Genomic DNA, 14744 nt, shown 5'->3' on the forward strand with positions numbered 1-14744 from the left:
TGGGAAGAGGGGTGGCACATGTGGGTAGCTTCCCGGCTGACCTCCCCGACCCTCCCGTGTTAGGTCCGGAAGCAGCAGAAGGAGCACACTAACCTCATGGCAGAATATCGGAATAAGCAGCAGCAGCAGCAACAACAGCAGCAGCAACAGCAGCAGCACTCAGCTGTACTTGCCCTGAGCCCTTCCCAGAGTCCCCGGCTACTCACCAAGCTTCCTGGTCAGCTGCTCCCAGGCCATGGGCTGCAGCCACCTCAAGGACCCCCAGGGGGGCAAGCTGCAGGTCTTCGCCTGACCCCTGGGGGCATGGCCCTACCTGGACAGCCTGGTGGCCCCTTCCTCAACACCACCCTGGCCCAGCAGCAGCAACAGCAACATTCTGGTGGAGCTGGGGCCATGGGTGGCCCCTCAGGGGGCTTTTTCCCTGGCAACCTTGCTCTTCGAGGCCTGGGACCTGACTCAAGGCTTTTACAGGAAAGGCAGCTGCAGCTCCAACAGCAGCGCATGCAACTGGCCCAGAAACTGCAGCAACAGCAGCAGCAGCAGCATCTCCTAGGACAGGTGGCAATCCAGCAGCAACAGCAGCAGGGCCCAGGAGTACAGGCAAACCAGGCTCTGGGTCCCAAGCCCCAGGGCCTTCTGCCTCCCAGCAGCCACCAGGGCCTCTTGGTCCAGCAGCTGTCCCCTCAACCACCCCAGGGGCCCCAGGGCATGCTGGGCCCTGCCCAGGTGGCAGTGTTGCAGCAGCAGCAACCACACCCTGGAGCTTTGGGCCCCCAGGGCCCTCACAGACAGGTGCTCCTGACCCAGCCACGGGTGCTAAGTTCCCCCCAGATGGCACAGCAGGGTCAGGGCCTTATGGGACACCGACTGGTCACATCCCAGCAGCAGCAGCAGCAGCAGCAGCACCAACAGCAAGGATCCATGGCTGGGCTTTCCCATCTTCAGCAGGGTCTGATGCCACACAGTGGGCAGCCCAAACTGGGCGCTCAGCCCATGGCCGCCTTGCAGCAGCAACAGTTGCAGCAGCAGCAGCAGCTACAACAGCAGCAGCAGCAACAACTTCAACAGCAGCAACAACTTCAACAGCAGCAGCAACAGCAGCTACAACAACAGCAGCAGCTGCAGCAACAGCAGCTTCAACAGCAGCAGCAGCAACAACAGCTTCAGCAGCAGCAGCAGCAACAGCAGCTTCAGCAGCAGCAGCAGCAACAGCAGCTTCAGCAGCAGCAGCAACAGCAGCTTCAACAGCAGCAACAGCAGCAGCAGCAGCAGCAACAACTTCAACAACAGCAACAACTTCAACAGCAGCAGCAACAGCAGCTTCAACAGCAGCAGCAGCAACAGCAGCTTCAACAGCAGCAGCAGCAACAGCAGCTTCAACAGCAGCAGCAGCAACAGCAGCTTCAACAGCAGCAGCAGCAACAGCAGCTTCAACAGCAGCAGCAGCAACAGCAGCTTCAACAGCAGCAGCAGATGGGCCTCTTGAGCCAGAGTCGAACTTTACTGTCTCCTCAACAACAGCAGCAGCAGCAGCAACAGCAACAGGTGACACTTGGCCCTGGCATGCCAGCCAAGCCTCTGCAACACTTTTCTAGCCCCGGAGCCCTGGGCCCAACCCTTATCCTAACGGGCAAGGAACAAAGCATCGTAGAGACGGCTCTTCCTTCAGAGGCCAGCGAGGGGCCCTCCACACATCAGGGAGGGCCCTTACCAATGGGGACTGTACCGGAGTCCGTGGCCGCTGAACCAGGGGAGGTGAAGCCCTCACTGTCTGGGGACTCACAACTCCTGCTTGTCCAGCCCCAGGCCCAGCCTCAGCCCAACTCTGTGCAGCTGCAGCCACCTCTGAGGCTCCCAGGACAACAGCAGCCGCCAGTTAACTTGCTCCACACAGCAGGCACGGGAAGCCATGGGCAGTCAGGCAGTGGATCATCTGATGCCTCGTCTGTGCCCCACCTACAGGCCCAATCCTCTGTTTCCTTAGGGGAACAGCCTGGCTCTGTGACCCAGAACCTTCTGAGCTCCCAACAGCCCCTTGGACTAGAGCGGCCCATGCAAAATAATGTAGGGTCGCAGCCTGCCAAGCCAGGATCTGTCCCGCAGTCTGGGCAGAGCCTGCCAGGGGCCGGGGTCATGCCTACAGTGGGTCAGCTTCGGGCACAGCTCCAAGGAGTCCTGGCCAAAAACCCACAGCTGCGGCACTTGAGTCCTCAGCAGCAGCAGCAGCTCCAGGCGCTTCTCATGCAGCGGCAGCTACAGCAGAGTCAGGCAGCACGCCAGGCCCCACCCTACCAGGAGCTTGGGACTCAGCCCTCTCCCCTCCAAGGCCTCCTGGGCCGCCAGCCCCAACTTGGGGGCTTCCCTGGATCCCAGACAGGCCCTCTTCAGGAGCTAGGGGCCGGGCTTCGACCTCAGGGCCCACCCCGACTCCCTGCCCCACAAGGAGCCTTATCCACAGGGCCAGTTCTTGGCCCTGTCCATCCCACACCTCCACCATCCAGCCCCCAAGAGCCAAAGAGACCTTCCTCCCAATTACCTTCCCCTAGCTCCCAGCTCCCCTCAGAGGCCCAGCTCCCTACCACCCAGCCAGGAACCCCCAAGCCCCAGGGGCCACCCTTGGAGCTTCCTCCTGGGAGGGTCTCACCTGCTGCTGCCCAGCTTGCGGATACCTTCTTTGGCAAGGGACTGGGACCTTGGGACCCCCCAGACCACCTAGCAGAAGCCCAGAAGCTGGAGCAAAGCAGCCTGGTACCTGGGCATCTGGAGCAGGTGAATGGACAGGTGGTACCTGAGCCACCGCATCTCAGCATCAAGCAGGAGCCTCGGGAAGAGCCATGTGCCCTGGGAGCCCAGGCGGTGAAGAGGGAGGCCAACGGGGAGCCCGTAGGGGCACCAGGTACCAGCAACCACCTCCTGCTGGCAGGGCCCCGCTCAGAGGCCGGGCATCTGCTCTTGCAGAAGCTTCTACGAGCAAAGAATGTGCAACTCAGCACTGGGCGAGGGCCCGAGGGGCTGCGAGCTGAGATCAACGGGCACATTGACAGCAAGCTTGCTGGGCTGGAGCAGAAACTGCAGGGTACCCCCAGCACCAAGGAGGTGAGTACTCCAGCTAGAGTGGAGCAGACTGTGGGGCCTGGAGCCCAGGGGCAGAGCGAGCAGGTCTGGGTGAAACCAGAGGTGAGGGCTCCAAGGGGCATGGTGGCCTTCACTGTGGGTTTGTCCGGCTTAGGATACAGCAGCAAGGAAGCCTTTGACACCGAAGCCCAAGCGGGTACAGAAGGCAAGCGACAGGTTGGTGAGCTCCCGAAAGAAGCTGCGGAAGGAGGACGGGGTCAGGGCCAGCGAGGCCTTGCTGAAACAGCTGAAACAGGTGACCCCCAGGAGCCAGTCCCCTGGTCCCATCCCAGGATAGGGGGCAGCCTGGCCCCCAGCTGTGCAGTAGCAGAGAGGTACATGCTGCGGGTTTCCAACCTTGTCGTCTTGCCCCTTCTAGGAGCTGTCCCTGCTGCCCCTCACGGAGCCTACCATCACTGCCAATTTTAGCCTCTTTGCTCCCTTTGGCAGCAGCTGCCCAATCAGTGGGCAGTGCCAGCTGAGGGGGGCCTTCGGAAGTGGGGTGCTGCCCACGGGCCCTGACTACTATTCCCAGCTGCTTACCAAGGTCAGAAAAATGGCAGTACATTTTGGGGATGATGAGGTTCTTGGGAAGGTGGAGTTGGGGGTCGCAGACTTGAGCAAAGGGCTGATGGAGTGTGGGGCCAGGAGATTATGTCAGTCTCCCTATGCCATCTTGCACACAACATCCCACCCCACCCCCAGAATAACCTGAGTAACCCGCCGACACCACCCTCGTCGCTGCCCCCCACCCCACCCCCATCGGTGCAGCAGAAGATGGTTAATGGCGTCACTCCATCTGAAGAGCTGGGGGAGCACCCCAAGGATGCCGCCTCTGCCCGGGATACTGAAGGGGTGCTGAGGGGTAAGTCAGGGGCAGAGTGGGCTGCCTCTTGGCCCCGTCTTGGTGGCTGGGGTCCTGTGGTAGGGTTTGAGGCAGGAGTGGTTGCGGTACTTGAGATAGGAAGGGCCTCTTCGGGACTGATTTGTTGGAGCCAAGGAGGGCCTTCTGGAGTCCAGAGCAAAGGCAGCAGGGCAGGAAGAATATTAATGAAGCTTTTGTTTTTGAGGAATGACCAAGTTTCCTTACCCACAGGGTATAAACTCCAGTCAGATCTGGATTTGAACTCTGGCTCCTGCATTCATTTAGCTGTGCTACTGCAGCCAAGTAACTTGATTGACTTGTGTGAGCCTCAATTTTCTCACTCTAAAATAAAAATGATACTTAACGGAGTTGTTGAAAGACTATAACCAATGAGTGTACACTGCAGAAGTACACTCTTTAGAAAGGCTCAATAAATTTATAGCTCGTGTACCCAACTGGTAGATGAGTGGATGACTAGATAGTGGTCGTAGAACTGAGCTAGATCGTGTACCAGTTAGGCCTGAAACATGTGGGAGAAAGCACCAGCAGCTCTGGCCTGACCTCAGCCTGACTTTTCTTCTCCTACCTACCCTGCAGATGCTTCAGAAGTGAAGAGTCTAGACCTGCTGGCCGCCTTGCCTACGCCCCCTCACAATCAGACTGAGGATGTCAGGTGCGGAAGGGGCAGAGATGGGGATGAGGAATTGGGGTGGGGGACCAGTTCCTCATTTTTCCTTGTTTTTTCTTTTGACCAATGGCAGATTTCAAATAGGGCTATAACATCCACAAATCTCTAGATTTGGGAGGGGGCACCTGCTGGGCTGTAGCAGTGAGTGTCTACTTTTGGCCCACAGGATGGAGAGTGATGAGGACAGCGATTCTCCTGACAGCATCGTGCCAGCTTCATCCCCTGAGAGCATCCTGGGGGAGGAGGCCCCCCGTTTCCCTCAGTTGGGCTCAGGCCGGTGGGAGCAGGATGACCGGGCTCTCTCCCCCGTCATCCCCATCATTCCTCGGGCCAGCATTCCAGGTGAGGTGACTCTGGGCCTGGACCTGGCCTGGCCTGGCCAGGCTGCATTGTCAGAGGTCAGGGAGTGAGGCAGCTGGAGCTTACACAGGTCCTTCTTTGTCGTTTAGTCTTCCCAGAGAGCAAACCTTATGGGGTCCTGGATCTGGAGGCCCCCAGGAAGCTGCCTGCCCCAACTTGGGAAAAGGGCAAAGGAAGCGAGGTGTCAGTCATGCTGACAGTTTCTGCTGCCGCCGCCAAGGTATGTCCTGGGGATGCCTCAGGGGCCAGGAGGGGATGCTGGTCAGAGGGCAGTCCCAGGAGCTTCTCTGTATAAATCCAATCATTTAAACCTGTGTATTGCTGGGTAGGATTGGGGGCGGGAGGAGAAGGGGACGACAGAGGATGAGATGGTTGGATGGCATCACCGACTCGATGGACATGGGTTTGGGTAGACTCCGGGAGTTGGTGATGGACAGAGAGGCCTGGCGTGCTGCAATTCATGGGGTCGCCAAGAGTCGGACACGACTGAGTGACTGAACTGAACTGATTGAGGATCTCCTGTGAATGAAAGCCTGAGCCAGAGTGTGGGATTAGAGAAAATGTAGGGCTCCTGCCCTCAAGGAGCTCACAGTTCAGGGGTAAAGACACAAGTCAACAAATAGAGTGTGTATAATGTGACAAGTGCTACCAAACGTGTCCCCAGTCACATTGCTTGGAATTCTTGTTTTTTTTTAAATGTTATCAGGGTCTTGTGATCAAAGGAAATTGGAAATCTCAGTTAAAATAGCAAAACAGGTTTCTTTATTACAAGACTCTGCAGACTCTTTACTTTGCTAATGTGTTCTGTGACTTTCCAAAGGGTGGGTGCAGTGTGTCATTTCCTAAGCCCAGTTGCCACAGGTCTCTTTCTGTGAGCTCCCGTTAATGCCCACAGTGATTTGAGAAAGGCTGCCTTTAAAGGGGGTGCATGAGAAGAAGCCAGATGGCACAGGGGCAGGACTGATGGGCAGCTTAGGAGCTGCATTCTGGGTGTCCTGGTCCCCACCAAGCTGGTGATAGTTCTCACTCTGCCACTCTGCCGACATGGCTGTCATATCCCCTTTCCTGCCCTGACAGAACCTGAATGGCATGATGGTGGCAGTGGCAGAGCTGCTGAGCATGAAGATCCCCAATTCCTACGAGGTGCTGTTCCCAGAGAGCCCTGCCCGGGCTGGCATCGAGCCTAAGAAAGGGGAGGCTGAGGGCCCTGGTGAGTATGGCAGAAAAACTCCTTGGGGCCTGTGGGGAGTGATTGTGGTGGGAGTCTCTGACCCCTTCCTTCCTGCAGGTGGGAAAGAAAAGAGTCTGGGAGGCAAGAGCCCAGAGGCTGGCCCTGATTGGCTGAAGCAGTTTGATGCTGTGTTGCCTGGCTATACACTCAAGAGTCAGTTAGACATCTTGAGTCTCCTCAAACAGGTGGGTCTGTTGGAGGAAGACAGGGTGGGTATCTGGCTAGGACAGAGAAGGCAGAGGGCTTTGGGGCGAGTGGAATCTGGATGGGAGGAGAGAGGTGACTAGTTAACTGAGGAGCCAGCACTAACGGTACAGGGTTCTCCTGTCTTCCCATAGGAGAGCCCTGCCCCAGAGCCCCTCATCCAGCACAGCTACACCTACAACGTCTCCAACCTGGACGTGCGACAGCTCTCAGCCCCACCTCCTGAAGAACCCTCCCCACCCCCTTCCCCTTTGGCACCCTCTCCTGCCAGCCCCCCTGCTGAACCCTTGGTTGAACTTCCAGCTGAACCCTCAGCTGAGCCACCGATCCCCTCGCCTCTGCCACTGGCCTCGTCCCCTGAATCTACCCGGCCCAAGCCCCGAGCCCGGCCTCCTGAGGAAGGTGAAGATTCCCGGCCCCCTCGCCTCAAGAAGTGGAAGGGGGTGCGCTGGAAGCGGCTCCGGCTGCTGCTGACTATCCAGAAGGGTGGTGTGCGGCAGGAGGATGAGCGGGAAGTGGCTGAGTTCATGGAACAGCTCGGCACAGCCTTGCGACCTGACAAGGTGCCTCGAGACATGCGGCGCTGCTGCTTCTGTCATGAGGAGGGGGATGGGGCCACGGATGGGCCTGCCCGCCTGCTGAACCTGGACTTGGACTTGTGGGTGCACCTCAACTGTGCCCTGTGGTCCACAGAGGTATATGAGACCCAGGGCGGGGCGCTGATGAATGTGGAGGTTGCCCTGCACCGAGGACTGCTCACCAAGTGCTCCCTGTGCCAGCGCACCGGTGCCACCAGCAGCTGCAATCGAATGCGTTGCCCCAACGTCTACCATTTTGCTTGTGCCATCCGTGCCAAGTGCATGTTCTTCAAGGACAAGACCATGCTGTGTCCGATGCATAAGATCAAGGGGCCCTGTGAGCAGGAGCTGAGCTCTTTCGCTGTCTTCCGGAGGGTCTACATCGAGCGGGATGAGGTGAAGCAGATTGCCAGCATCATCCAGCGGGGAGAGCGGCTGCACATGTTCCGGGTGGGAGGCCTTGTGTTCCACGCCATCGGACAGCTGCTGCCCCACCAGATGGCTGACTTCCACAGCGCCACTGCCCTCTATCCCGTGGGTTATGAGGCCACGCGTATCTACTGGAGCCTCCGTACTAACAACCGCCGCTGCTGCTACCGCTGCTCCATTGGCGAGAACAATGGGCGGCCGGAGTTCGTGATCAAAGTCATGGAGCAGGGCCTGGAGGACATGGTCTTCACGGACGCCTCTCCCCAGGGTGAGCATGGGACCCTCGCAGCCGTAGTACAGCACTGGGCGAGTTTCTCCCAGAGTCAACTTTCCGATGTTGAGATGAGACCTTCAGGCTCTTTATTGAGTGATCTTGTTCCCCCACTTCCAGCAGGTAGAGGTCTCTTGAAGTTCTCCAGAGAAAGTGTTTTGGCCTTTCTCAGCCACCTTGAATTCTCTATGTAATTGAAGATACTTTGCTTCTCTAACTACACATATTCCAGCTCCTTTTCTTAATCTCAGTGGATCTAAAGGATACGAGTCTGAGACCCTGTCGCCCAGTTAACCCAATCTCATCCTAGGCTTGAGTTCCTTATGGTTGCTTTCCCCTGGATAAAATCTTTTGATCTTGGTTTTGGTATTAATGGTGAAAGTAACGGAATTAACATTGTAGTGAGCATGGATTATGTGCCACAAACTGAGCTGAGTGGTTTATGTAGGTTATTTTGTTCATGCAACCCTTCAAGGTAAGTACTATTATTATGCCAAATTTATACATAAACTGAGTAGCGGAGAGACTTAAGTAGTGGGTTAGCCAAAAAAATTCGTTCAGGTTTTAGAAAAAACCCGAACAAACTTTTTGACCAACCCAATATTTGCCTTAAGGGCCCCATGGCCAGTATTAGAACCTGAACCCAAGTCTTCTCACTCCAGAACATGCCTGGAGCTTGAGTTGCTCTGGTTTTCATGTAAGGTCCATGGACTGTGTTGGGAATCCTTGGTCCTGGATTCATGTTTATGTGTCACAAGGCTCTCTGATGTCCCTCCAGGGTGGGAAACCTCCTAGCTTGTTGAGGGAGACTGAGACTGGGAGGCCAAGAGAGGTTCCTAAAGAACCACACACCCTCTTGATAGCAAGGTGGGCAGGCTACAGAAAATCACTCTAGCATCGGATGGAGGTTAGGGCTAAGGTCAGTAAGCAGAAGTTGCCTCTGAGGGCTGCTGTCTTTCCTTGTCTCTTAGCTGTTTGGAATCGCATTATTGAGCCTGTAGCAGCCATGAGGAAAGAGGCTGACATGCTGCGGCTCTTCCCCGAGTACCTGAAAGGCGAGGAGCTCTTTGGGCTGACAGTGCACGCCGTGCTGCGCATAGCTGAATCAGTAAGGAAGGGGCTGGGGGCTGGGAGCTGAGGGCCAGGAGGGCCCTGGGAATGTTGGTCCTGCCCCAGAAGTGCTCAGGCTGAAGTGAGTGTGACCTGTGCCCACAGCTGCCTGGAGTGGAAAGCTGTCAAAATTATTTATTCCGCTATGGACGCCACCCCCTGATGGAGCTACCGCTCATGATCAACCCCACTGGCTGTGCTCGGTCAGAGCCTAAAATCCTCACACACTACAAACGGTGAGCTTGTGGGGCTGGACCAAGGGATGTGGGTATGCGGTTGGTAGGGCCCTCTGGCTAATGACGAGTGTTTGGGGTTACAGATCAGAGTTCCCTTGGAGAGACTGGGGGTTCACTCCAGCCTCCTGACTAGAGGGTATACAGGTATCACTAGGGTATCCTTTTCTTCCCCCAGCCTCTCAGGTGCTTGGGGTTGACATGCAGTCTAGGGACACTTCTCTTGGGTGTCCTGGGAATGGCCCTTGGGGAGGTTCTGGGTAGATGGTGGTGACATGTTATGTATAAAGGACCCAGATGCCACCTTCCTCTCCTGTGTTGCTTCCAGGGGGCCTGTGATTCTCCCCAGCCTTAGACAGATGCCCCATGAGTGCTAGATTCACCTTCCCGTCCCCAGGCTGAGTTGGTGTCAAAAATAATTAGGAATATAATAGAAAAAATAATAAAACCTTACATTTGTATAGCACTTTATACTTTTTTTTTCAAAGCGTTTTCACATCCATTATCTCATTTGATCCTCACAACAACCTTATGAGGTAGGTAGGGCAGGTGGTATTATCCCCATTTACAGCTGAGAAAACTGAGACCCAGAAAGGTTAATTGACTAGACAAAGGCCACAGCTGGGACCAGAGCCTAACCTCTTGACTCGTGGTTCACTGTTCTTGCTGTGTACCACAGTAGCCTGACCTTGGTCCCTGGGTAGAGGGAGGCAGAATCCATGAGAGGAGGGCTTTCTTGAAGGTCTTTGGTTGCTCTTTGGGCTGTTGTAGAGCGTCAAACTCTACCCCCGCCAGCCCTGGTCCTTGATGCTCTACACCAGTGGTTTTCAAACTGTGTTTCAGAAAGCCCTGAAACACATAAACTGAGTGGGCAGAACTTGGCCCTCTCCATGCATAACTCCCCCCTTCCCCATATTGGATTCAACCAGAAGAGTTCCGTTTCCATCTAGTTTATGTATTGGCATTCCTGTAATGTTGTGTTAAAGAAAAAAACAAGATTTCTGTTGTATGAAGAAGAGTCAGTTTGAAAACCACTGCTCTGGGATGGGCAAGAACTTGGCTGGTGCCCTAGGGTGGTGAAAAGGCGTCCTGCTAGGCAGCAGTCATTCCCCTGCACTGAGCCATCTGCACAGAGCCCAATGTTATGGCGGAGAAAGGGAACAGGCTAAAGAAAGGAAAGGATACCACCATTTGGCTATGAATTCAGGGCCAGTTTTAATTCAAATCCAGCCCAATGTGGTAGACATGGCCCCCGTTTGCAGAGCTCCCAGCATGAGCAGGAGATAGGACTCAGAGATTTGAACAAATCCATGAGCTTAAATTCCAGGTCTGGGCTGCTTGGGGAAGACCTCCCAGAGGTCGTGAGCATGGCCTTGAGTCTGGTTTGGCAGGAGGGTGGTAGAAGGCGGGGAGATGGGAGAGCAGGCTCAGTGTAGGGGAATCAGTGCCCCTTCCCTCCCTTCACACCCCACCCCACCATCCTGGGCTCTCTCTGCCACACGGGGTGTTGGAAGGGTCCCCATAGCTAGTTGCTGCCTCTCCACAGCCAAGACTCAGATGCCTCTACTCCACTCCCAAGGCAGCACGTGCCCTCACTGGAGTGTTACACATCCCAGGGAGGAAGCGGGTGGTGTGTGCCTGGTCTAGGGGAGAGCTGTCTTGTCATGGACTGTGGACTGTATCACCTCCCAGGCCCCACACTCTGAACAGCACCAGCATGTCCAAGGCATATCAGAGCACCTTCACAGGCGAGACCAACACCCCGTACAGCAAGCAGTTTGTGCACTCCAAGTCATCTCAGTACCGGCGGCTACGCACTGAGTGGAAGAACAATGTCTATCTGGCTCGCTCCCGTATCCAGGGCCTGGGTCTCTATGCAGCCAAGGACCTAGAAAAGCACACAATGGTCATTGAGTACATTGGCACCATCATTCGCAATGAGGTGGCCAACCGGCGGGAGAAAATCTATGAGGAGCAGGTATGGGCTGGCAGAGGGGCCATCATGGTGCACTTAGCCAAGGGGCAGGGGCAGGATTGGGGCCAGAGGAGCAGATGGAAAGCTGCTGTGGGAAGAGGAGGGGAGAGGCAGGAGAAAGAGTAAGAAATGAAGATGAGCTCACTGCCCAAGCCCACCACCTGACCCCACCACCACCACTGCTGCCCTTCTCTGATATTCTTGCCCCTTCTGCAACCTCTGCCTTTCTAGAATCGAGGCATCTACATGTTTCGAATAAACAACGAACATGTCATTGATGCTACGTTGACCGGAGGCCCCGCCAGGTGAGAGAGGGATGAGCAAGAAGGGATTTAGGGGTCCCTCAGGGTGGCACTCTGGGGGCAGGCCAACAAGGAACCAGCATCATCCAACCCAGTAGCTTGATATTTCTGCCTTTGTCCCACTGCCTAGGTACATTAACCATTCTTGTGCCCCTAACTGTGTGGCGGAAGTTGTGACATTTGACAAGGAGGACAAAATCATCATCATCTCCAGCCGGCGAATCCCCAAAGGAGAGGAGGTAAGAGGAAGCGTCTCTCAGTGAGTGACAGAGCAGCTCCCTCTTCTCCATTCCCAAGGCCACTGCCCTCCCCCACTTCCTCTGGAGGACTGGCCTTGATTGTGCCCTCTTCTCTTTCCAGCTGACATATGACTATCAGTTTGATTTTGAGGACGATCAGCACAAGATCCCCTGCCACTGTGGAGCATGGAATTGTCGGAAATGGATGAACTAAGAAGCTTTGAGGCTACCAGGCAGGGGAGTCCCCCCACCCCCAACCTCTTCCCTGAAAGGGATGAGGGGGAAGAGAGGTAGCAACCAGAGCCAGGACCCAGGGCTGGGGCTGCCGGCTGACCGGAGCCCCTGGAGCAGGAGGCTGGGGCAGAGGGCCCTAGGCCAAGCCCACCCTGGGCACCAGGGATGACCCTCTTCCCCGCCACCGGCCCCCAGGCTGGCATCTCTGCCCCCAGCTCCAGGAGGGGCCAGACAGAAGCAGCCATTGGGCATCTCAGGTTTGAGGGGGATATGGGCCGGGAACTACCCAGAAGCATCTGGGAGGCAGCAGGGAGGGGGGAGGAGGATGTGTGGCCGGGCCTCACAGCCCTGCTGCTCCCACCGACCTCTCTGGCCCAACTCAAGGCTGCAAAGAGACTTGACTAAGCTTGACAATCCCAAAGGCCGGGTCCCACACCTGGCCCTGCCTGCCGGGTCCTGCCCCCACCCTCACCCCCATCCCCTTCCCTCTCGATCTGTCTCTGTCTCCCTCTTCTCCTCTGTGTTTCTGTCTCTCTATGGGTTGTGTTTCCTTGTTTTCCACTCTGACAAATGCAACATGAATGGGAAAGAGGCGCCCAGCTGCCCAGGAGGGCAAGCCAGGCAAGCCGGGCAAGGAGACCCCGCACCCACACCTACCTCATTTAAGTGTTGGATTTTTTGCTGTTTTGAAATGTGAGACCCTCTCCAAGCCCCCTACTGCCCCAACCCTCTCCCCCACCTCACTGCCCTCTTCTGAGTGGGTGGAAGGGGGGTAGGAGGAAGAAGAAAAAACAACAACAAAAAATCCATCTTTGTTTTTAATTACGGGCATGGGATGGTGGTTGAGGCTAATGATGACGAAGATTGGGGATGACTGGCCCCTAGTTGCTCTAGGACTTCCTTCTCCATCTGGACATGGGGGCAGGAGGGGTGTGCTCAACTTAGGACCAGAGTATCTCCCTCCTGTTTTCCCAACCCCATCATGAGCCCATTTGCCCTCCAGCCCCTGGATGGGGTGGGTGGGTGGTAGGGTGAGGGCTATCCCTGAGTGGCATGCCCATAACCCAGTGAGGCAGGGTGTGGCCCGGAGCTCCCACTTTCCCTCAGTCACCAAACTGCTGCTGGTCTGGTGAGAAGGGGTGGTGATGTGGGGGTGGGGGAGCTTAGTGTCAGCGCGGGGAGGGTGGGGGGTATTTATCTATTTATACATGGGATTGTACATAGTCTTGTGGGGCATGGGGGAGCCGGCTGGAGGTGAGAACCCTCCCCTCTCCCCCCACCCCCGGGGAGAGCAAATGTAAAACTACTAATTTTTGTGCTTTATATATTCTATATAAATATATCTATTTTCTTTTTACAAAACCAGTTTATAAATGGTAGGGGGGTGTGGGGCGGATACATGGAGCTCCCCTTGTGGGGGAGCCCCCTCCATTACCCAACCTACCGCCCTTTTCCTCACCCCCTCCTCCCCACCCCCTGGCTGTGACTGCTGTAAGGTGGGGGTATAGAGGCTGGGCGATTCCCACCCCCTTTTGTATAGTTGGACTATGTTATAACGCACAAAAGTGAGCTGGCCCCAGGGGGAGCCAGAGGGTAATGGGTTCCCCTGCCTCCCTTTCCTTCCCCTTTCTGCCCAAGCTTGTGCTGCAGTTGAACCTCTTCCTGGGGGTAGGGGTAGGTCAGGGGGTGGGTGAGGCCCCAGACCCCTCTCTGGTAGGGAGCCATGGGGATGAAGATGAAGCTTATATGCAGTTCTCTCCTAGGGGCTGTGGGCAAAGGGCATTTTGTAATTAATATTTTCAAGAATCAAATATCTGGAGTGTGGGGGTGGGCTTGGTGGTGGTGTATGGGTGGGCCTGCTGGAGGGGGAGCACGGTCGCTGTTGTGATTTTAGGTTTGTTTTTGTTTGTTTTTGAATTTGGGGGGTTGCCGATTGATGGGGGTAGGGAAATTTTTTTTTTTTAAGCTGCTTCCTCAACTGTTTCAAGCTGCAAATGTTTAAGAGAATAACATCCCCCACCCCCACAGAAACCACTGTAATGAAATCACAGTGGGGAGACTGGGCTTCTGCCCCCAAAGCCATTGGATGTTCCTTTTCCAAGAGCAAAAGGTCTAGGTTACAGGGAAGGGGAGATTGGCTCCTGCGAGTCAGGCTCTGACTGGGGCTTGGGCCCTGGGATTGGGAAAAGGGGATGGGGCGGACTTTGTAAGCATATGCTAGGTATCTGATAGTCCTGTAGAATTTAGTGAAGAAACCTTATACAGTTTTTAATTTTTATATAAACTAACTCAGACCCAAGCTACAAGGTTGGAATTTTGGTTGTTGGTTGTTTTTTTTTTTTAAGTACCCCGCCTGTATAATTGCATCAGAATTCCCTCTCTCCCCCTCGCTCCCCCCATGTTTGTATTTTGGGTTGGTTTACACTTGCACATATTCAATTTTCAGTTTTTTCCCATTTATGGTCTTCTCCCCTCACCTCCAGGACCCTCCCCCTTTTTAAAAAATAAATCTCTGACAAGTGTGAATCCCGTGAAGACTTTATTTTGTGTTGTGTGTATCCTGTACAGCAAGGTTGGTCCTTCGTAACAACGGATGAAATGATTCCCTTTTTTAAAGCGCCCTTTCTCCCTCCACCCCCAGCGCCCCTGTCCTTGGCATGTTTTGTATCAGCGATCATTCTGAACTGTACATAATTTATGTTGCAAGAGGCAAAGGGCAAGTTTTGGATTTTGCTTCTTCCAAGTTTGTTTTTAAACGACAAATAAAAAAAAGAACATTTTAAATACAAGCGACTCCGTCCCGTCACCGTCGCCGTCGGTGGGATCAGTGAGGTCTGAGCGGACCCGGGGAGGGCGGTTTCCGAGGCCAGGACACACCGGAAGGGTGAGCTCCCGGCTTTCCACCCTTGGC

The 14744-nt window shown here is 55.3% G+C and overlaps 1 protein-coding gene across 9 annotated transcripts in view; it reads left to right on the forward strand.

Annotated features, from left to right (window-relative positions):
* Positions 1 to 14617, forward strand: part of KMT2D (lysine methyltransferase 2D) — a 40220-nt gene extending 25603 nt beyond the window's left edge. For 7 of the 9 annotated variants that reach the window (XM_081596769.1, XM_081596775.1, XM_081596773.1 and 4 more), the window contains exons 40-56: positions 64 to 3096; positions 3230 to 3370; positions 3494 to 3661; positions 3820 to 3979; positions 4577 to 4652; positions 4834 to 5009; positions 5117 to 5247; positions 6105 to 6237; positions 6316 to 6443; positions 6597 to 7737; positions 8712 to 8848; positions 8956 to 9086; positions 9572 to 9619; positions 10776 to 11061; positions 11290 to 11363; positions 11491 to 11599; positions 11721 to 14617. In XM_081596769.1, the coding sequence (XP_081452895.1) occupies positions 64 to 3096; positions 3230 to 3370; positions 3494 to 3661; positions 3820 to 3979; positions 4577 to 4652; positions 4834 to 5009; positions 5117 to 5247; positions 6105 to 6237; positions 6316 to 6443; positions 6597 to 7737; positions 8712 to 8848; positions 8956 to 9086; positions 9572 to 9619; positions 10776 to 11061; positions 11290 to 11363; positions 11491 to 11599; positions 11721 to 11813 (6165 nt within the window). In that variant the 3' untranslated portion in view covers positions 11814 to 14617. The remainder of the gene's footprint in view (positions 1 to 63; positions 3097 to 3229; positions 3371 to 3493; positions 3662 to 3819; positions 3980 to 4576; positions 4653 to 4833; positions 5010 to 5116; positions 5248 to 6104; positions 6238 to 6315; positions 6444 to 6596; positions 7738 to 8711; positions 8849 to 8955; positions 9087 to 9571; positions 9620 to 10775; positions 11062 to 11289; positions 11364 to 11490; positions 11600 to 11720) is intronic. The other 2 variants (XM_081596777.1, XM_081596774.1) reach the window with 2 other exon arrangements.
* The last annotated feature ends 127 nt before the right edge of the window (positions 14618 to 14744 follow it).

This window comes from Giraffa tippelskirchi, chromosome 4, assembly GCF_054371585.1.
Source record: "Giraffa tippelskirchi isolate mGirTip1 chromosome 4, T2T-mGirTip1v1.2.pri, whole genome shotgun sequence".
NCBI classification, from domain to species: Eukaryota; Metazoa; Chordata; class Mammalia; order Artiodactyla; family Giraffidae; genus Giraffa; species Giraffa tippelskirchi.